The sequence below is a fragment of the Myotis lucifugus genome, unplaced genomic scaffold (assembly GCF_000147115.1).
Source record: "Myotis lucifugus unplaced genomic scaffold, Myoluc2.0 scaffold_373, whole genome shotgun sequence".
Classification (NCBI taxonomy): Eukaryota; Metazoa; Chordata; class Mammalia; order Chiroptera; family Vespertilionidae; genus Myotis; species Myotis lucifugus.
Window position 1 is genome coordinate 778,440 of NW_005871421.1, and position 22,880 is coordinate 801,319.

At 46.8% G+C, this 22,880-nt stretch overlaps 2 protein-coding genes across 4 annotated transcripts; one reads left to right on the plus strand and one right to left on the minus strand.

Annotated features, from left to right (window-relative positions):
- Positions 1-1,938: 1,938 nt before the first annotated feature.
- CCDC87 (coiled-coil domain containing 87) lies at positions 1,939-4,500 on the minus strand. Its single transcript, XM_006101612.3, has one exon. The coding sequence runs from the start codon at positions 4,489-4,491 to the stop codon at positions 1,939-1,941; it is 2,553 nt and encodes an 850-aa protein (XP_006101674.1). The 5' UTR covers positions 4,492-4,500.
- Positions 4,501-4,661: 161 nt separating this feature from the next.
- Positions 4,662-13,662, plus strand: CCS (copper chaperone for superoxide dismutase). Of its 3 annotated transcripts, XM_006101613.3 has the most exons (8): positions 4,662-4,813; positions 5,140-5,212; positions 7,782-7,919; positions 8,135-8,312; positions 8,893-8,953; positions 12,965-13,042; positions 13,122-13,225; positions 13,333-13,662. In XM_006101613.3, the coding sequence occupies exons 1-8, from the start codon at positions 4,775-4,777 to the stop codon at positions 13,493-13,495; spliced, it is 834 nt and encodes a 277-aa protein (XP_006101675.1). In that variant the 5' UTR covers positions 4,662-4,774; the 3' UTR covers positions 13,496-13,662. The 3 variants fall into 3 exon arrangements, with proteins under 3 accessions (XP_006101675.1, XP_023620859.1, XP_023620860.1); XM_023765091.1 differs by lacking the exon at positions 7,782-7,919; XM_023765092.1 differs by lacking the exon at positions 5,140-5,212 and having other exon boundaries at positions 4,688-4,813.
- The last annotated feature ends 9,218 nt before the right edge of the window (positions 13,663-22,880 follow it).

The window sequence follows — 22,880 nt, forward strand, 5'->3', positions numbered from 1 at the left end:
ATCAAAATTATAAAAGCTTATGCTTAGACATAATTACACTTTCAGGAATTTAAACTATAGAAATAGTTGCAATCCTAAATAGATGAGGATTTTTAGAGCATTGTCTTTTTTGTTTGTAAATGTCCAATAATAAATAAATAAAAATACACATAGTGGAATACTATATAGCTATCAAAAAGAATAAGGCAGCTTAATGTATATTGATATGGAATGAGCTTGAGGCATGTTACATGAAAAAAGAAAGGAGCAAAACAGAGGTACAGCCCTGGCGGAGTAGCTCAGTTGGTTAGAGCATCGACCTGATACACCAAAAATTGAAGGTTCAATCCCTAGTCAGGGCACATACAAGAATCAGCCAATGAATGCATAAATAAGTGAAACAACAAACCAATCTCTCTCTCTTTAAAAAAAATAATATGTCAATAAAAACAGTTTAAAAAGCAGAGGTACAGAATGCTAGTTACAAACATATGTATAGATAATATATATACATATGCTCATATGTGCATAGGCTATACAATGGCCTATAAGGCCTTCCATGACCTAACTTGCCCTTTGGCACCCTGTCATGACCCCTCTGACTCATCTCTCCTCCAGCTCTGCTCCACCTACACTGGCCACCTTGCTTTCTGAGACACCCCACTTACCTGCCTGCCTTAGAGTTTTGCAATGGCCGTCAGGTAAGTTGTTCTAAATGGGGTTCACTTCTTCCCCTCCTTCAACCCTTTGCTCAAATCTTCCCTTCACACTGAGACTTATACTGACTACCCTAATTAAAACTACACCCCTCACCCTTTTTTTCCCTCTTATCCTACTCTTTTTCTTTTTTTTTTCACAGTACTTATCACCTGCTAACATTTTATTATTCAATGTGTTTAGGTTTATGGCTTAAAGCTACGTTTATGGCCGAAACCGGTTTGGCTCAGTGGATAGAGCGTCAGCCTGCGGACTGAAGGCTCCCGGGTTCGATTCCGGTCAAGGGCATGTACCTGGGTTGTGGGCACATCCCCAGTGGGAGATGTGCAGGAGGCAGCTGATCGATGTTTCTCTCTCATCGATGTTTCTGGCTTTTTTTCACAGTACTTATCACCTGCTAACATTTTATTATTCAATGTGTTTAGGTTTATGGCGTAAAGCTACGTTTATGGCTTATTGGCTATTTCCCTCCAGTAGAATGTAAACTACAAAGGGCCAGGATCTTTGTTTTGTTCAGTGTTAAAACCAAGCATAAAATAGCTAGTAGGTACTCAATAATTATTTTCTGAATAAGGGAATGGAAAGATACACAAGACACTGGTAACAGTTGTAACCCCCAGGGTGGGGAACTGAGTTACTAGAGGTAAGGATGGAAAGGAGACTTACTTTTCAGTACATACCCTTGTATACTTTGTACCGTATGCTTGTATGAACTGATAAAATTTTAATAAAAAAGTTTATGCTAAAACTGGAAGAAGTGACAATCTGGACTCAACCCTTCACCTCACATATGGTGGTCCAGGTGCAGAGCAGCTAAGTAATTTGCCCAAGGTACGCAACCAGAATTTAAACCCACATCTACTAACTCCAGAGTCCTAGCTCTAACCATTAGGCAACAGAGCCTTTTGATTGGGGGCCCTGTCAGCCCATTTAATGTAGCATGATAGAAATGCCCAGGTATTCTGAAGGTGATGGTTTTCCATTACAATGAACTCCAAGTGATGGACTCAGTTCTTTTGACACATGAGATTTTGGCTGTACAGTGCTTAGCTTGACATAAATGGGGATACTGGCCTTGGGGATTCTTTTATGAGAATTTCACTGTCAAAATAAAGTGTCCATCTCAGTCCCTTGGTAGTTGGAAGCACAATGTTCTTAAACCCTGCACTCCCAAATATTTCTTCTTCCCAAGCAGTCAAGAGGTCTGGATGAGCTGCTGGGTGTTGGGGGTTGAGGGAGGGATTAGCGGTCACTTGGACTAGGAGTATTTCTAGGGGCTATTAAAGGCTTCATGCTGAGCCTCTGGAACATGGCTGACTGGTGGGAGGCTTTCTGGGTCCCAACCAGTTGGTGCATCCGCCGCCTCTGCTGCAGCCAATAAAGCATCTCCACTTTGTCAAGCTTCATCTTGTCCAGGTAGCGCCGCCCCTTGAACGTCACTGGCTCACCAAAGATGACCTCAACCTCCTCTAGGAGCGAAACCAACGGAGCCTCCATTAGATTGAGCTTCCTGTGTAGGCGGTTTCGGATTTGATTCTCCTCCAATAAACGAGTCAGATCCATGCCAGTCTTTTGGAAGAAACGGTTGGGGTCAGAGGCGTGTCGCTCAAACCACTCCAGTTTCCCCAGCAATATCTCCCGCAGCTGAATGGGCTGCATGGTCTGCTCCCAGGCACTCAGCAATAAAGGCAGCTGCCTCAGGCGGGCGTTGGAGCTGTACTTGATAGCCATGTCCATCCGGTCCTTGTCAGGAACCTCAAGAATGGACCACAACCGCTGCAGACGCTTCTGCAGACTCAGGATTTTGTGGGGTTCTCCCAGGAGGCTGGCCCTCCTAGTTTCTAGACTGTGCCCCAGCACCGTGTTCCAATCCCATTCTCCTGGCACAAAATCTGGCTCTTCATCTTCTAGCAATGGAGGTGGGTGCTGAAACTTTAGGGACTCTCTGACAGGGGGCACGATCTCCACAGGAACATCCTCTTCATACATGTGGAAGATGACATGGAGGAAATCTGTCTCCTGGTTGGTGAGGTATTTGAAATAGTCACCCAAACGCGAGATGTTTTTCAACCAGTTCATGCCTGAGGTCTTCTTCGGCCGTCTCTCCCAACTTTTGCTTACTTGGAACAATGAAAGAGAGGACTGGAAAGTGATTTCTCTCTTGGGACAAAGACCAACCAGCTTGGGGTTGATGACACGATGCCGTTTATCTTGATGCAGAAAGGCTGAGGATAGGAACATTGACCAGTCTTTACTGGCTGCCGGCTCAATCAAGGGTCCCTGGTCAAAAGAGAAGTGGTCAAGAGAGACACGGCTCATCAACTGCTTATAGACCTCCCTGATGCTATTACCAATGAAGCGATCAATATCCATTTCCTCGATCTGTTTGGAATCCAGTTCACCAACTAGGTGGTTGTACAGGGCTCCGGTCTCTTCAACGTGGAAGGAATCCAAAAACTTTCTCTTAGAGACCTGTACACCAGCTGCCTGGACCACGATCTGATTTCTCAGCTTCAAAGTAACTGTCACAGGCTGTGGATGAAGTGGAGGGGGTTTGGGGAGCTGGGGGCCCCACTGCCCAGAGGTTTCTTCTTCCTCATTCAACATTCTCTGCAGCTCTTCTATGCGATGTGCTGTGGCTGGGTGGTGGGTCAGGGCCCCCAGGAGCGGGGACACACCTGAGTCCATTGGTGCGTAGCGAGTCCGCTCCAGTTTCATGTTCTTCATTATCTGCTTCAGGTCCTCGGCCACCATGTCCTCTACCAGCTCTGGTTTGCTCTCTGCAAACAGGACCAGTGGGGTCAAGGGGCGAGGGAGGAGGGGAGGAAGGCCCAATTCATCTGCTAGCTTCCAGCCCTCGCGCAGAGAGGGCATGGACCGGCCCCTATGAAGATGGGCGTAGAGAGGCAAATAGGAGGTGCGCGGAGACCTGCTGGAGACAGCCATCGAATACCGGGGCAGTGACTCAATCTGTGAGGAAGTGAAGCTTTCTCCCTTCTTTTGCATGGCAGGCAGCCAGCGGAGAGCCTTTTTCTTTAGCTGAGGGATGGACTTTAATTCCTTCACAGGATCGGGTCTGGGCTCACTGAGAAGCTCTCGCGAGCGGCTGAGTTGGATGAGATAGCTCAGGTTGAGGTTGCAGTGTGGTATTTGGGCAGAACTGGCGCCGTGAGGCCTAGGAGGCTTGGAAGCCGCAGGGGGTCCGAAGGGGCGCAGCTGGAATATGCTGCCCTGGGCCTGCGGTACTCTCAGCAGGGAGCGGAAGTCGGCGAGCAGGCCACGGTAGACCTCGGGGTTGGTGAGGAAGATTGTGCAATCTCTGGCGAGGTTGGCGGCCAACCGGGTGAGCGTGGCGGATTCAGTGAAGACGTGCGTGGAAGTCGGCATTGTCTTCAGCAGGCGCAGGTAGTGTAAGAAGAGCTGCTCGCAGCTGAGCAGCACGTAAACCAGCACCCGCTTCCGCAGCCTCTGGTTGTTGAAGTGGCTCAGACTAGGTTCGGGGGGAGGCTCCCGCCAGCTGCACTTCAACTCGTCCAGGATGACCTTTCGGAAACGGAGAGGGCCCGCGGGAGGCATCTGCTCCTCCAGCTCGCACCGGGCCAGCCGCTTGGACACCTGGCGGCACAGTGATGCCACGGTCAGCCGTGAGACGGGTAGGGACGGTAGCATTGGGACCTCCTGCGGGAGGCGCTTCGGAGGCTCTGCGTACGTCTTCCTGCTGGGGAAGATCGACAGCGGATGCAGCAACTGGTGATAAAACCGCTGGAGCTCAGGTTCCGGTTTAAAGGGCTCCATTTTAGCGCTGGCGCCGTAAGCTGTCGAGGTAGAGGCGTCCAAACGGTTACTAAGGCAACCAGGGCCCTCATAGCCAGAGTGCGCTTGCGCGGCCAGTGCTCCTCCCTCTCCTCCCCCCCCCCCCTCCGCCTGGAACATTGGAGATGGGAGGGCCTTGCGTGCGCACGCGCCAGGAGGCGGGACAAAGCCTGGCTTCCGAGGCTCCGCCTCCTCGTGATGCTGCTTGGATTTCCGCTGTAGGACTCGAGCTGTTCTGGTCCTCCTGCCAGTGACTGGGTCCGAGATGGCGTCGGACTCGGGGGACCGGGAGACCGCCTGCACGGTGAGGGTCGACGCCTCATGTGGGAGCCTCGCGGGACAGAGAGCCACGACCCCTAGGGGTGATCGTTACCGCGAGAAGGGGAAGGAAGAAGCGGGCACTAGGAGCGGGACCTGGGGACCCGGCTGCAAAGTGCGATAGTAGGAGAGTCCTTGGCTCTAATGTTGGAGGGTGGTGGTCCTGAATTGATCTTGAGTGATAATGAAGGCGCTTGAGGAGGGCTCAGGCGTTTCCCCAGGCCTCTGGGGTGGTTGTAGGGGAGGTAGTGAAACAGGGTCACGCAAGAGGGGTTCTCAGCTCTCATCGGCCGGTCCCTGCCGTCCTTGCAGTTGGAGTTCGCCGTGCAGATGACCTGTCAGAGCTGTGTGGACGCAGTGCGCAGGTCCCTGCAAGGGGTGGCAGGTAAGAGCCATACATTTTCTGCGAACCGTCCAGAGGCCTCCGGGAGAGGCAGGCAAATCTCCTTCCTTGAGGCAAGGGAAGGCGCCAAGCGTCAGCCTTGGGTTTGGACAGGCTGCCTGCCAAGCTTTGTGACCTCAAGTCAGTTGTGTAAACTTCTAGCCTCGTTTCCTCCCTCACCGGCCAGAGGAGGACAGTATCACCATCCTGATGTGTGTAAAAGTGAGGGACAGTTTGGTTATTTGTAGGGTTTCCTTTTCACAGAATTGCCCTGCTCCTTTTTTAGAGAAAATTTTCTGAGTTTATTTGAGCCAAACTAATGACATGTGCTGGGGAACACGGCCTCAAATGCTCCCAGAATTGCCTTGTTCTTGCAGGGGAGGGGGTCTGTGTCTGCCTGATCTCTTACAGATGCTGCCTGTTCCCCGGCAGTGTCCAGGATGCTGCAGGGGCTCTGAAGAAGCAGCCGATGAGACCTTTTGGAGCCACATCCCCAGTATTCCCGTCTCTCACGTGCTGCCTCCTCCCGGTTGCATTTCTCAGTTCTGCCTCCTTTGAGCAGGCACCTTGTCTGTACCACAGCTGTTATTCCCTTCTCTGCCTGATGGTTAACCCAGGCATAGTCTGAGTTCTCCCACAGCCTGTGAGCTCCCTGAGGATGAGGATCAGAACTTTGCCTGACCCTGGCCTCCTCCATGTTGAAAGAATACGGAGGAGGGAAACCAAAGATAAAGGGAAGGCCAATGGTCAGTAGCATTCAGTTCACAGGGCGCTAGCTGAACATGGCATGAAATGCCTCATTTAACCTGTCTTCTGGCCTGCCCACGGCTCCCCTGGGCTTTACCCTACAGTGCGGCAAACACACTTACTGAGGTCAGAGCAGAATGATTGTCTTTGCTTTGGCAGCATGCATACTCAAATTGGAATAATACAGGGAAAATTTGCATGGCCCTTTAAAAAAAAAAAAAAGAACAAGAGCATGATTGTAAGCCCTACAGGTGAGAGCAACATTTAGAGGATTCAAGGGTTCTCTTAAAAGGCTTGGGAGCCCTGAATATCTGAATGAAAGGGAAGCCCCTTGCTTCCTTTTTTGAGTTGGCTTGATGCTCTGCAAAACTCAGCATGTGTCAGAGTTATCCCACAGGCTGGTACTCTCACAGGGGTGACTTTGGGGACTTGGGGGGCAATTGAGACATACTGACTCTTGAACCTGACCCTCGTGGAACACACAGAGCTCCTGCCCTCACAGAGGACTGAAGTCAGTGCAGCGTGAGTTATGAGGGGAAGTGGCAGCTGCTACAGGAGGGCAGAGGAGGGGGTCCCAACCCAGCTGGAGGCTGGCGGCTGCTTATCAGGTGAGCAGTGTCCAGGTGAAGTGCTCGGGCTCTGGAGCTAGGCTGCCTGGGATGCATTCCAGTTCCACAGTTTACTACAATGTGACTGTGAGCAAGTTTCTTAATTTCTCTGTGCCTCAGTTTCCTCATCTGTAACACGAGGATAATAGTAATCAGCTCACAGGGTTACTTGAGTGTTACTATAGGTGAAGTACGAAAAAGCCCACAGTGCATGCTCAGTCCATGTTAGCTCTCATGATGATGGTTCTAGAACCCTTTCTTATGTATGTATGAGCTTTATTGAAATGTACTTCACATGTCACAAAATCACCATTTAAAGTATACAGTCCAGTGGATTTTAGTATACTCACAGAGTTGTGCAACCATCACCACTATCAATTATATTTCGTCACCTCATGAAGAAACTGAACCCTTTAGCACCACCTTCCTATGCTCCTACCCCCTAATCTCCCTCCTGTCCTTATAGATTTACCTATTCTGGACATTTCCTCCAGAATGGTATCATCTAATATGTGGCCTTTTGTGACTGGCTTTCTCATAACAGTGTTTCCAAGGTTCATCCATGTTGTAGTGCATAGTGCTTCGTTCCTTTATATGGCTGAACAGGATTCCACTGTATAGAAATACCACATTTTTTATCCATTCATCAGTGGATGGGCATTTGGATTGTTTTCACCTTTGGCTATTATGAATAATGCTGCTCTGATAGCCTGGTTTTATAAAAAACATTTTTTAAAAATTTTGTATGGCCCTGGCCGGTTTGACTCAGTGGATAGAGCATCAGCCTGCAGACTGAAGGGTCCCCGGTTCGATTCTGATCAAGGGCATGTACCTTGGTTGCAGGCACAGCTGATCGATGTTTCTCTCTCATCGATGTTTCTAACTCTCTATCCCTCTCCCTTCCTCTCTGTAAAAAAAATCAATAAAACATATTTTTAAAAATTATGTATGTTTCAAAAGTTATAGATAACGCCCGGCATGTAATAAGGACTCACAACAGTCCTGGGATTGGTGACATTATCCTCACTTTCTTTATAAAGAAACAGCCTTAGAGAGGTTAAGGGCCTTCCACAGCTAGAAGGCAACTTCCGAGCCTGCCTTCAGCCATGGGAGGTTGGTGAAGATGGGGATGGGAGTCACCCTCTGCTTCTCTCCTCCCTGTTCCCAGCACAGGGGTGCCAGCCCTCTGCTGCCCTCTACTCCTCCTTTCCTCCCAGGTGTCCAGAGTGTAGAAGTGCAGTTGGAGAACCAGATGGTCCTGGTGCAGACCACCCTGCCCAGCCAGGAGGTGCAGGCTCTCTTAGAAGGAACGGGGCGGCAGGCGGTACTCAAGGGCATGGGCACGGGCCTATTGCGTGAGTAACTACTGTGGTCTTGGCCTTGCCTTTCTGGGAGGGAGGTGGCCAGGGACTGGTATAAATCTAACCATAGGATTTTGTGGCTTTGGGTTGGAGAGACTTTGGAGAAGGTGTGAAGGTTATGTGGGGCTCTCTCCAGGCCCTTGCCCAGCTGATGAAGAGGTGGGTCTGGGTGAGGTGGCAAACCAACCCAGGTGTCTAATACCTTGCAGAGAATCTGGGGGCAGCAGTGGCCATTCTAGGAGGCCCTGGCCCTGTGCAGGGGGTGGTGCGCTTCCTACAGCTGACCCCTGAGCGCTGCCTCATTGAGGGAACCATTGATGGCCTGGAGCCTGGGCCACACGGACTCCATGTCCATCAGTTCGGGGACCTCACAAGGAACTGCAACAGGTAAGTTGTCTGTAACCTCCCTTGCGGCATCCTCATCCCCCCCAGTTGTGTACTCACTATGTGCAGGGGACTATATTCAGCCCTTTACACACACTTTCATACTTTGTTCTCATACGTACTCTGTAAAGCATATACACACAGGCCCATTCTACAGATAAGGAAACTGAGGCTCAAAGAGGTTAAATGATTTGTCAAAGGCCCCAGAGCATGTAAATAGTAGAGTGGGGTTTTGAACCAAAATCTCACTTTGATGGTCCTACTCATAGCTACCTTACTGTCTCTAAGATGGAAGGTGACTCCTGGACACGGTGACTCCCTGTGTCATGGTGTTTGTCATACTATTAGTAGTTTACTCATTTGTGTCTCCCTTAGAAGCTTATTGAGGGCAGGACCAATGTTCGATTCTTCTTAGTACCCTCAACCCAAAGCTTGGCATAAAGTGAGCCTGTTTGTTGAATGAATGTATGCATGCATGAATGAATGAAGGAAAGACAGAAACAAATGTAGTTAAAGTAAGAGGATGGATCGTCTGGCCTGTGAGCTGCTGTTTCACTGGCTACCTGCTACCTTTTCTTCTCAGCTGTGGGGACCACTTTAACCCTGATGGAACATCTCATGGGGGCCCTCGGGACTCTGACCGGGTAAGTGTCCAGCTCTGTGAGGCTTAGGCTGAGACAGAGCCCAAGGTCCCCAGAGACAGGCAAGCAGCCCGTGGGGCCTTTGAGTGAGATGCCTTTTTGGGGTCTTTTCCCTTCACCTCATTCCAGTTAGGAGCATTTGTGACACTTTCTGTCAATGGAGGGGCGACCACTGAGTGCTCTGGTTGCAGCACAGTGAGAATCCTGCTGGAGGCCCCTGGGAGCCCAGAGCAAGCCCCTGATGCAGCCCTAAGGGTATGGGCAGTGAGAAAGCTTCCTGGGGAAGTGACGGTGTAGAAGTGGAAGGTTTTACCTAAACTGGACAGGCCATTCCCCAGTGCTCCAACTCCTGGTCCCAGAGTTTCATTTTTCACCAGAGAAGTGTTTTTCTCAGCGATAGTGAGTCACGTGTTGCCTTAATGATGTTTGCCCTATTTGAGTACTGCTTGTTCCGTTAGTTACTCAATGTTTTGATTTAAGTTAACTCATTGTTTTTCTTTAGGTAAATTTGGTTATTTTTAGTGCTTTAGTCTGTCACAGAGTTTCAAACATATTCTAAAGTAGAGAAACTCGCCCTAGCAGGTTTGGCTCGGTGGATAGAGTGTCGGCCTGCGGACTGAAGGGTCCCAGGTTCGATTCTGGTCAAGGGCATGTACCTTGGTTGCAGGCACATCCCCAGTAGGGGGTATGAGAAGGCAGCTGATCGATGGTTCTCTCTCATCAATGTTTCTAACTCTCTATTTCTCTCCTCTCCTCTCTGTAAAAAATCAATAAAATATATTTAAAAAATAAATAAATAAAGTAGAGAAACTGCTGTCCTGAACCGGCAGGTCTCTTTTCCCAGCTTCAGCAGTCACCACCTCATGGCCAGTCCTGTTTCATCTACACCCTGGCCCTTCACCATTATTTTGAATCAAAGCAAGACATAATGAAGGTAGATTGATTTTTTAACGAGACACTTGATAATTGCCACAGAGAATGAAAAACCAGTACTTCCTTCCAGCCTTAATAGGAGGATCGTTGTAGAAATAAATCAGTTCAGGCTTAAACCGAGTTCTGTGTCCTGCCAGGGACTGAGGTCCCTTTATCTTTGTTCAAGTGATTAGCAAATGTTAGAGAGGTGTAAAAGGCCTGTGAACACCGAATGGAAACTTTGTCCTGGATGTCAAACAAGCGATTTAATGTTTCCTAATGCCCTGTCCTCACACGCCTAATGCCACCCACTTCACTTCCTGCGTTGTGTGTTCCCCCATGCGGGTTTCAGTACCAGGCAAGCTCTGGGTCCGGGTCCTGGTCCTGGGAGCTGAGCACTCCTCTTCACACCCCACCCCCAGGACCTTCTGCCACAACACAAATGAAAACATGGTGTGTGTTTATAATTCATGTAACTGATTTTTTTTTTTTTACTTTTGACAGCTGTCACATTTCTCATGGTAAAAAGTTTTTACTCCCCCGCCCCCCGTACCCCCACTCCCAGAGTTTGAGAAGCCTTTCTGTCATGTCCGTTGCCCTGGGGCATGCTTGTGTTTCGTGTATCAGTTCTATATCGCTGTGAATTAAATTACTCCAAACTGAGGGGTTTAAAACCACAAGCATTTATCATCTCATGTTCTCTGGGTGCAGTTTAGGGTCTCTCAGGCTGCAGCCAAGGTGCTGGCCGGGACTGCAGCCATCTCCATGCTCTACGTGGGAGGGTCCCTTCCACACCGGCTCCTGTGGCTGTTGGCAGGCCTGGGGGCCTCCATGGCTGCTGGCCAGACATGTGTGCCACGCGGGCCTCGCCCCAGGGCAGTTCACAGCACAGCAGCTGGTTTCCCTGGAGGAAGGGAGTGAGAGGGGCATCCGAAACCGAAGCCATACTTCTTTTTGTCACCTGTTGTTGGAGGTCTAAAAAGTTCCCATTCTGCGATGGAGCTCACACAAAACACAGTGAAAAGACTGGAGATAATGTGGGACCTCTGATCACTAAGAGAAAAGAAACCTATGTCGACAGTTTCCATGCTGCAAACCAAGTCATCCTGATTGTTTAATTAGAATGACTACCGCTTTAGTCTAATTCGCCATCTCTGGGTTCTAGATGTGGTATATTACAAACTGCAGCTTTCATATTCATGTCATTTGCCTTACTTGTTGAACCATCGTGGCGCACATTTGTTTAAACAAAAGAAAAAAGTGAAACTGAAAGAAAAAAAAAAGTAACCTGATCTTGAAAGTGACACCAGGCGCAGCCCACCCTCAGGGGAGCGCGCAGGGTGTGAATACAGGGGAGGTGCACCTTACAGGCTGTCCTCCTCACTGAGCCTTGAACCGGGCTGAGCAGGAATCAGGCAGGTTTGACAAGCAGGAGTGGGAATGGCAGGCTCAGCAGAGGAAACACCACAGGCAGAGCCCTCGAGACATGAAACTGCTAGAAGCATCTGGGAACTGACAGCCCGAGTCTCTCATGAAGTGAAGGTTTTTGAAGAGCAAGAGGCCACCCCGTGACTCAGGCCCTGGTCCGGGCCCCTCTCAGGGCCGAGAATCAGAAGGATCTGGAGCCAGTTGCTCTGTTGTGCCCAAGCCCTTGATGTAGACAGAGGAGGACTTGAGCGAAAGCTGCATGGCCAAGGTGACCATGACGACTGGCAGGTTCCTTTTGGATTTCAACATCTGGTTTTGGCCAGATGGAAAAAAGTTCAATGTGGGAATTTACATCCACGCCTGGTTGTCCTGTTTCATGTCTCCTAAGTGGTCTCAGCTTCCTCCCCTTCTCTCCTTTCTCTTCAAACACTTAGTGCTTCTGTACTGGAGGGATTGCTCCAGAGCATGGGGTCACCGTGTCATGCCCCAGCCTGAAGCCCTTCTTGGCTCCCCAGTGCCTGAGGGTACAGGCCCTGCTGGGCTGCTTGGTGTGACGTTTGAGTTCCACCCACTGTGTCGAGGAGGGATTGGAAAGGCTGCCTCTCCTGACCCTCTACTGGGGTGCACCTCTGAGCTGCACTCCTGCTACTGCTCCCTCAGCCAAGTCCTGAAAACGCTCCCCAAGGCTCTGTGTCATTGCCTCTCCCTCCTTATCTTTCTACCATAAAAGCCCCAACACAGGACGCAACAAAAGAGCCAGATGTAAGCAGCAGATGTCTCTCTGGGAAACAAGATAAAGAGAAGTGGCTCTTCTTGCTGCTTGTCAAACCCGTCATACAGTGACATGCTTTGCGTCCCACACAGCCATAGGCACTTGCTTCTGCCCAAGTGTCAGGTTGGGGACAGTTTATTTGCACAGATGTGAGTCTCTGTGACTCATCAGTAGGTCTTGTCACTACAATATACACTGTTGTACTAACCCTGTGTGTCATAATCACTCCTCTGTCCCACATCTGGCTCCCACTGAGCTGCGAACCCTTGAGGGTGGTGACTGCACACGCACCCCCCATGCCTGGCAGAGGGTGTCTGATCTAGGAGATGCTCAGTGGATGTGTTACATTTTTGTTACCTTCCAGGGCAGAGCCAGCTTCTGAGCCAAGTCCTGAAAACGCTCCCCAAGGCTGGACAAGCCTTGGCCCCTGTGTTTCTTCTCTCTGTTCTCAGAGGGTGGCCATCAGGGAAAGGATGCTGGCTGCCTCTAAGGGTCAAGAAGCCAAGCGTGGCCAGCTTAAGCCCAGAGGAACTGCAGATTGTCAAGGGCTCAGAGTCATCAGGAGGCTGGAGAACTGGGCTTGGAAAGAAGTAGGAACTGGGTTAGCTTCTGAGGCCAGGAGGCAAGGCTGGCAACGGCCTCGTGGGAGAAACAGCCTGGTCCAGTGGTCATGGCTTCCCAGGAAGGGGTCACTGGCTGTTTTCAGGGTGCTCTCATCCTGCCCAGGATTTCGGTTCCAGGGAGGGAGCATGCAGTTGGCTTCCTTGTGTTCTGGGCCATCTCTTTATCCTACCCGGCTGTACCCACAGGGGGACTCTGGTACTTTTGGGGAGTCAGAGACTGGGAAGCCAGAACCTAGCAGCTGTGCTCCACATGCTCTTTCCCCCTGGGTCTCGTTGCAGCACCGGGGAGACCTGGGGAACGTCCACGCTGATGCTAATGGCCAAGCCATCTTCAGGATAGAGGATGAGCAGCTGAAGGTAAGCTGGAAAAGAAAGTGGGGACCTTTCCTCACAGGTGGGTACACTGTCTGAGGCCATTTGTTGTCTCCCCTCAAAGGTATGGGATGTGATTGGCCGAAGCCTGGTCATTGATGAGGGAGAAGACGACCTGGGCCGGGGCGGCCATCCCTTATCCAAGATCACGGGGAACTCAGGAGAGAGGTGGGTAATGCCGCCCCCGGCAGGAGGCTGTGCTCTGCCAGCCGAGCATGGGGACCCCACAAGCGGCCCAGACAAGTGCCCACTCTTGACCACACATTCTTCTGCAGGTTGGCCTGTGGCATCATTGCACGCTCCGCTGGCCTTTTCCAGAACCCCAAGCAGATCTGCACCTGCGACGGCCTCACCATCTGGGAGGAGCGAGGCCGGCCCATTGCTGGCAAGGGACGAAAGGAACCGTCGCAGCCATCCCAGCCCCCTGCCCACCTCTGAGCAAGGCCTCCGCCTCAGTCTCAGGTCCACCATCCTCCCAGCTGATGCCATCCTCTTCCAGGGGATGGGGGAGCCCTGCTTGCCTAGTCCGAGAACAAGGGTACGGGGTGTGCAGGGATTGCTGTGACGCTCCCTTGGCAAAGTAAAGTTTTTCTATTCATATGGAACTCTGTTTTGTCCGTGTCCCCAGGTCCCATGGGCGTGGTGAACACAGTCCCTCTGCCCCTGCCCTCCCCTTCGAGAGCCAGCTCTTGGGCTTTGGAGCCAAACAAAACTGGATTTAAATCCACACACCTCCTCAGGGCCCCATCCTCCTCAGGATCACAGTGAAGGACCACACAGTCATATCGCTCTTTGTGCCTTGTCTCCCTCCCCTCACTGTGGCCCGTGGAACCCAGTGTGGACAGCCACCTCCGGACCTGGGGGTCAAGGGATGCTCCTACATCCTCCCAATGCGTCCCCCCTTTAAAAAAGTAATCTGTCTTGAATCAATTTCTTTACTCACAAGAGGAAGATTCTAAATTAATCTAATAAGTGCTTAGCACAGGGCCTGGCACCTGGTAAGTTAAAGGAGCAGTGGCTGTGATTCTGAAACCAAACGGGGTCCTGGAGGCAGCCCCAGTCAAGCTCCCGTCTCACAGAGATGGCCGATATCCAAGGGTGTGTGTGGGGCCAGGGATTCTGGTCCTCCCCACTCATCTATCTGCTTTGCTGCCCACCCCGACCCACACTGGACTGCGTCAGGCTTGCTCATCCCTGACAAAACTGCTCTTAGGACACGTGGGCTGCCAGAGTACAGACTTTGCCCTTGACGCTGCCTGCGGGGAACCAGATGGGTGGTTTCGCATTTAGCTGGCCTGGGCCTGGGCCGAGATGTGCCTGGCTCTGCTCCCATTCCCAGGCCTTGCCTGGTTCTCCCTGAAGGCTGCTGGCTGTGCCGCTAGCCCCAGCCCTTGGACCCTGCTCTTTCTTGCCTAACCTCTCTGGTTGCTTTCCAGCTCCCCTTGTTTCTTGGGGAACCAATTCTTTTCATCCTGGGGTCCAGGCTGTCTTTCCATGTCCGCCTCATTGTATGAACTCCTCTTGGACTCTGCCCACAGCCAACCCCTGACCTCCACTCACCTTCCTGCTGGAAGTAAGGCTGGATTTAACCCTTTTATGGCTAAACTGCTCACCATCCTCTGCTGCAGTGGTTCTCAACCTTCTGGCCCTTTAAATACAGTTCCTCGCCCTGACCTGTTTGGCTCAGTGGGTAGAGCGTCAGCCTGCGGACTCAAGGGTCCCAGGTTCAATTCCGGTCAAGGGCATGTACCTTGGTTGCGGGCACATCCTCAGTGGGGAGTGTGCAGGAGGCAGCTGATCGATGTTTCTAACTCTCTATCTCTCCCTTCTTCTCTGTAAGAAATCAATAAAATATATTTTTTAAAAAAATAAATAAATAAATACAGTTCCTCATGTTGTGACCCAACCATAAAATTATTTTCGTTGCTACTTCATAACTGTAATGTTGCCACTGTTATGAATCGTAATGTAAATATCTGATATGCAGGATGGTCTTAGGCGACCCCTGTGAAAGGGTCGTTCGACCGCCAAAGGGGTCTCGACCCACAGGTTGAGAACCGCTGATCTACTGTGTTTCGACCCTTAAGAATCACCTTCCCCATTAGCTTTTCTTTTTTCTTTTTTTTTAAAAAATATATTTTATTGATTTTTTTACAGAGAGGAAGGGAGAGAGATAGAGTTAGAAACATCGATGAGAGAGAAACATCGATCAGCTGCCTCCTGCACATCTCCCGCTGGGTATGTGCCTGCAACCAAGGTACATGCCTTTTACCGGAATCGAACCTGGGACCCTTCAGTCCGCAGGCCGACGCTCTATCCACTGAGCCAAACCAGTTTCGGCAGCTTTTCTTTTTTCTAAACTCTTAGCTGTATAGTTTACAAACTTTGTTTTTAATCACAGAACACTGTCCATGCATCTTGAAGCCCCATCTGTAAAGCAGATGTGGACTATCCTGGGGCTCTGGAGAGCACAGTTTGAAAATCTTTACCAAATTCAGACATTTTTGTGTTACCTCTCAACTTCTGCCATGTCCACAAACCACCTGTATTATCATTCACCAAATACTTTTCTTTACATTGATTCATTTTTAAACTTTCTTAAAAAGGAAATTGTAATCATATTTGCTAATACCGTACCTATATTGTGATTATTAAGTGTCAGCCTCTGTTTTAAGCACTTTCCATGCAGTAATTAATTTAATCCTCATGACAATACTACAAAGTAGGTACTGTTATTATCCCATGTTACAGATGAGGAAACTGCAGGACAGAGGTGGTGGTGGAACTTGCCCTAAGACACACAGTAACATGACCCAGGTGGTCTGGCTCCAAGTCTATGCTCTTACCCACTATATTAGTTCTCATTGTCAAGTATGGAAAGCAAGATTCATTGGTCATAAACAGAAGTTTGCTGCCGAAACCGGTTTGGCTCAGTGGATAGAGCGTCGGCCTGCGGACTGAAGGGTCCCAGGTTCGATTCCGGTCAAGGGCATGTACCTGGGTTGTGGGCACATCCCCAGTGGGAGATGTGCAGGAGGCAGCTGATCGATGTATGCTCTTACCCACTATATTAGTTCTCATTGTCAAGTATGGAAAGCAAGATTCATTGGTCATAAACAGAAGTTTGCTAGAAAAAGAACACACATGGCCATTAAAATGAAAATTGTTTAGCCAGGAACTGCCACACATGGTGTATAAACTAAGCTGTTTTGCTCTGCAATTTAGGGAACCCAGACAATTCCTTTTGCCGCCTGTTTTCTCAGCTGCCATTGATCATCTCTCTGCCACAGCTGCTTTCTCAGTGGCCCCCGCCTCGTTGTCTTCATGTCTCAGGGACCCTGAGCTCACCCTTTCTGGCGTTCTGTTCTCAGTTCTGCCTGGGATTCCACGTTGTGGGTTTGTAGAGCTGTGAACCCTGAAAGAACCTTCTGTTGTCTGCAGCTGAATTCTGGCAGAGGGTCCTGATTGGACTCCTCTTCAGAGCAATGGCAGAGCCCCTTCTCAAGGATCCCTGTTGGCTGTTTCCACTACTAGTGCTCTCAAGAGGGCATCTTTGTGGTCCCTGGATTAGCAGCCTGTGTGTCACCTGGAAATGTTTGGAATGCAAATTCTGGGGCTTTCACTCCAGACTTACTGAATCAGAAACTGTATGGGTCGGTAAAAAGAAAATGTATATATGTTTAAAAATAAAGAAAAAAATAAAATGAATTTTTAAAAAAAGAAAAAGAAACTGTGCTCTCTGGCCAGGGTTCTCAGTGGTTAGAGCATTGGAATGGTCTTGGGTTTGATTTCCAGTCAAGGGCATGTACCTGGGTTGCAGGTTCGATCCCCATACCCCCCGCAAACAGAAAAGTGCTCTGAATTCCCTGGGTCTGATCGTCTAATAATACCCCTGTCAATTTGAGCAGGAAAGAATGCTGTCATCATGTTTATGATGTACATTAGTGGTATCAGTGCACTGAAAAGACTACTGGTATTAGCAATTGCTTTATTTATTTTTAAAGTATATTTTTATTGATTTTAGAGAGGAAGGGATAGGGAGAGAGAGATAGAAACATCAATGATGAGAGAATCATTGATCGGCTGCCTCCTGCACGCCCCCTACTGGGGATGGAGCCCGCAACCTGGGCATATGCCCTGACCACGAATAGAACATAGGTCAACGCTCAACCACTGAGCCACAGTTGGGCCAGGCCAATTGCTTTTTTAAAAAGATTACTGTGATAGGCTGATAATAGCCCCAGAATTATCAGGTCCTAATCCTTGGAAGCTGTCAATCTTACCTTATATGGAAAAAGGGTCTTTGCAGATGTGATTAAATATTTCGAGATGAAATTACCCTGGATTACTTGCATGGGCACTAAATGCAATATCCTCAGGTGAAGATTAACAAAAGAATAAATTTGTGGTAAATTTGTTATAGCAGCCACAAGAAACTGATATAATTATAATTCAATGTTTTGAAATTAATTAAAGCTTAGTGTTTCTTAAGCCTTTAAATTACAAATTTCATTGTTCTATTTATAAATCTAGCAAAATAAAAACTATTATCTTTACTTAGTCTTTGGTAAAACTCAGGTTACACTGGATACACTGGACTCCCTTAAACAATCATAGCCATTTGCAACTTAAGTTTTCTCAAGTTTTAAAAGTGCATTTGGCCCTGGTTGGGAAGTTCACTTGGTTAGAGCGTTGTCCCCATATGCCAAGGTTGTGGGTTCAATATTTGGTCAGGGTACATACAAGAAGCAACCAATGAATGCATAAATAAGTGGAACAACAAATAGATGTGTCTGTCTCTCTCTTCCTCTCTCTTTCTAAAATCAATAAATAAAAATAATTTAAAAAATAAAAGTATATTTGTATATTTAATTTTCATAAATATCACAGATGCCTGACCTAAGTGTAAAGTTCCCAACATACTTCCTGGTAAATCTTAAATATATAAATACAGTGAAACTTTTCCTACCATTAACAAACTTAAAACAAAATTATGCATTGTAGGTGAAAATCACAACCTAAAATCAATTATTAAAACCTTTTTATTTTGAAATTATTTTAGATTAATAAGAAAGTTGTAATGTAGATGAATCTTGAAAACATTATGATAAGTGAAAGAAGCTGGACACAAGAGCCATATATCTGTCTGATTCCATTTATATGAAAACTAGAGGCTCGGTGCACGAATTCATGCACAGGTGAGGTCCCTTGGCATGGCCTGCGCCCTCTTGCAATCCGGGACCCCTCAGGGGATGTCGGAGAGCCAGTTTTGGCCCAATCTCCACAGGCCAGGCCTAGGGACCCCACTGGTGCATGAATCCGGCACTGGGCTTCTAGTATGCATATAAGATCTTTGGTTAATCTCTTACGACCCTCCCTCCTCCCCTGTTCCCTCTGAGATTCATCAGTCTGTTCTTTGTTTCCATGCCTGTGGTTTCCACTCTTGCATTGAGTGTCTGCCCCTGGTGGTCAGTGCGCGTCATAGCTACTGGTCAGATGGTCAAATGGTTGGCTGGTCGCTTAGGCTTTTATATTTATAGATGTTTTAAATAGGCAAATCCAGAGTCAGAAAGATTAGTATCACTGACCCGAAATCAAGGTGTCAGCAGGGCCACACTATCTTCAGAAAAATATTCATTACTTGCCTCTTCCAACATCTGGTGGATGTTGGAATTCCTTGGCGTGTGGCCACATCACTTCAATCTTCAAGGCCAACATCTTCAAATCTCTCTCTGCTCTGTCTTCCCATGATTTTCTCCTCTGTTTATCTGTGCCAATCTCCCTCTTGCCTCCTTCTCATAGGGATATACATGCTTGTTTTTAGGGCCTAGTTGAATAATCCTGGATAATATCCTTATTTCATGATCCTTAACTTAATCCCATCTACAAAGATCCTTTTTCCAAATAAAGTAACATTTCCGGGCTCCAGGGATTAGGACCTGATCTTTTTGGCCTAATAAACCACAGAACTTTTGTTTGTTAATACAATTAACTGAGGCAAAGGTCTTATAAGTAAATTTGGCCTCTGTTCATTAGTTTACAGGACAGAATTTCTCATGTTTCCTTCCATTCCTTGTAAAGAGATAAGGTCTTTTCCTATCAGATTGCTTTATTACAGAAATTTTTACCCTAAGTTAATTCAGAGTTACTAAAAATTAAGCTTACTCCAAGTTTACAAAATTTGGTTTAGACCATTGGTTCTCAATTGGGGTGTTACTGCGCCTTAGGGAACTTTTTGGGATTTGTGAGGGAGATTTTTCTGGTTGTGACAATGCTGGGTGGGGAGGTGTTCTAGGCATGTATTGGGGGGAAGCTAGGGATCCTTGCCAACCTGCAGTGTGCAGGATAGTCAGGCGTAATAAAGACCCGTTCCATTTTCTGCACAACTTTCAAATGTCCCACCAGATATACTTGTATGTGAAAAAGATGTTTATAATTAGAATTTAATTTATTATTTTATTTATAAAAAAACAAAGCATTTCTGGTACAGTCTTAATAGACAATTAATTAATTTTCCTATTCTTTGTTTGGTTTGGATTATTAAGAGTTTTTGCCCTGGCTGGGTAGCTCAGTTGGTTAGAGTGGTGTCCAGATATGCCAAGGTTGTGGGTTTGATCCCTGGTCAGAGCACATGCAAGAATCAGCCAATGGGTGTATATATAGGTGGAACTGCAAATTGATGTTTTTTTCTCTCTCGCTCTCTCTCTCTCTCTCTCAAGATAAAATAAATAAATTTAAAATACCAAAGTATTGCTGGGGAAAAAAAAAGCTGTTCACCATTTTGGAGAATGGTATTGCCAATGGCAATGGCAATATATTCTTTGAGTTGCCAATGTGATGTCTCTGTTTTAGTCTGCATTTGTAGCCAACCAGAAGATATAGTTCATCATAGATATTTCATATCATAGACATTATTTAATTAGAAATGTCTTTCTTTTCGATTCTCTTTTTTATTATAGTTAAGGCCATTTGGCACAGCCATTATGGGCTAGTTATGTCTCCGGGCTCCCACATGAGGAGAGATAAAGTATCAGGGAAAGTCTGGCATTGTTACCACAGAAATAGATCCATTCTGGGTATGAGGTATGGTGAAAACCAAGATAAGTGATCTTTATTTTTGTCTTTAAACACATATAGGGCATTATAATTCTAATTGAATGTTGTTTTAGAAATTAGAAGATTGCCTGGCAGACAGCGGGTGCTTACTACAATTCTAGTTGAGGTACTACAGGTTCTTTTTATTTGACTTAGAATTCTGTAGTATATTTTTCTAATAGCTCCATGATTTATAGGGTGCTAAATACTTTATTGTACCTTGTTTAGTGCTTACAACAACCTTGTGGTTCATAGGTGTTTACCAAGAGAAACAACCCAAAATGTAGTACCTACATACAATGGAATATTATTTAGCCTTAAAAAAATAAAGGAAATTTTGGCACATACTCCAACATGGATGAACCTTGAGGACATTATGCTAAGTAAGCCAGTCACAAAAGAACAAATATTTGTATGATCCCACTTACATGAGATACCTAGAATAGTCAAATTCATACAGACAGAAGAATGGTGGATGCCAGAGGCTGAGAGGAGGAGTGAATGGGGAGTTTGTGTTAAATGGGGACAGATTTTCAGTTGGAGAGAAAGAAGAAGTCCTGGAGATGGAGTGTGGTGGTGGTGGTTGCACAAAACTGTGAATGTACTTTATGCCATAGAATGCTACCTTTAAAAATGGTAAATTTATGTTATATATATTTTACCACAATAAAATAAATCTTGTAAGGCCAGTTATTTTACAAGTGAAGGAGGTGAGGTTCACAGATGTGAAGACTTCTGCTCACATTCACACAGCTGGCAAATCACGATTTCAATGTGTCTCTAACTCCTTGACCTTGGGTAATAGAAAGAGCACCAACTTAGCTCCAGTTCTACCACCAGCTTGATGGTGGGCAACTCCTTTCCCTTCTCCAGTTCTGAATGGGTCTCTCATCATAAAGTGATTTTTATTGATTTCAGAGAGGAAGGGAGAGAGAGAGAGAGAGAGAGAGAGAGAGAGAGAGAGATATCAATGATAAGAATCATAGATCGGCTGCCTCCTGCATGCCCCCTACTGGGGATGGAGCTGGCAACCTGGGCATGTACCCTTGACTGGAATCGAACCTGGGACCCTTCAGTCCACAGGTCGATCCTCTATCCACTGAGCCAACCGGCCAGGGCTATTTTATTTTTTAATTATAAAAGAATTAGATGCTATTGCTAAAAGTCTAATGATATGGAAATGTATAAAAATTAACTCCCCATCTCATTACCTTGATTAATTAATGTTATTTCTCTATACTGAAAAAACATATGCACATCTATGAAAGGCTTTTCCCCCTATGGCTTAGAAAGATATAACATTATACAATTACATTGTATTTTTCCCCTCTTAAATTATGGTTAATCTTTCATATCAATAAACTTTGAACTTTTTTAATAGCAATATAATACTCCATCATAAGGCAATACCTAGTTCCCTTCTTTTTAAAAAAATATATATATATTTTTTTTACAGAGAGGGAGGGAGAAGGATAGAGAGTTAGAAACATCAATGAGAGAGAAACTTAGATCAGCTGCCTCCTGCACACCCCCTACTGGGGATATGCCTGCAACCAAGGTACACGCCCTTGACCGGAATCGAACCTGGGATCCTTCAGTCCGCAGGCTGACGCTCTATCCACTGAGCCAAACCAGTCAGGGCATAATTCTCTTATTAATGGACATTTGCTACTACTACAAAATGCTATAATAAATAAATTTATACCAATACCTTTATTGATGAGTTCTCTGTAGGCTAGATTTCCAGTAGGATTACTTTGCTAAAGACTTACTGCATTTTAAAGTTTCGATATTACCAGAATAGTTCCCAAGAAGGATGTAGAGTTCACACTATCATTAGCAATGTGTGAATGTACTTTCCTCACACCTTACCAGCAATAGATTTAAATCTAATATTTTTGTAAATCTGAGGGGTGAAAAATGTTCTCATTTTTTCAGGAAATTGCACTCCAACTACCAATGGAGTTCCTTTTTTATTGGCCATTTGTAGTTATTTTTTTAATTCAAGTATTGTATGCCTCATTTGCACTTCTTTTCCTATAGAATTGCCAGTTTATATCCTTGGATCATTTATTTCATCTTTTGCCCATGTAAATTTGTAGTTTTTTTGTACAGTTGCCCTGAACTGCAGATACATATCTAATTGCCATTTGTATCTCCACTTGGCTGTTTGCACAACTTTAAGTAGAGGCATCTTAAACTTACCATGTCCAAAATAGAATTTCTGGTCTTCCACAGAAAATCTATTTCTCCTGCAATATTACTCATCTCAGTTAATGCTTCCAGTGGCTCAGTGTCATCTTTGATTCCTCTTTCACAATTTACAACCAATCACAGCTCTACAGTCAAATCTGACCACTTCCCCTGAATTCTATTGGGACACCTTGATCCATGTCACCATCATCTCACCATCATCTCTCTCCTGTATTTTTTATTTTTTGGAGTGGAAGAGAGAGGGAAAGACAGAAACATTAATGTGAGAGAAACACATCAGTTGGATCAATTGGTTGCCTCCTGCAGGTGCCCCAACGAGGGCTCAGGCCTGGGAGGAGTTTCCAACTGAGGTATGTGCACTTGAACAGAATCGAACCTGGGACCCTTCAGTCCGCAGGCTGACGCTCTATCCACTGAGCCAAACTGTATTTTAGAAGTAGTGGTAATTTTTCTGAGCAAGCAACTGTTTTCTTTGTTTTTGCCCATTTCAATAGCAGCAATAATGATTACCTTT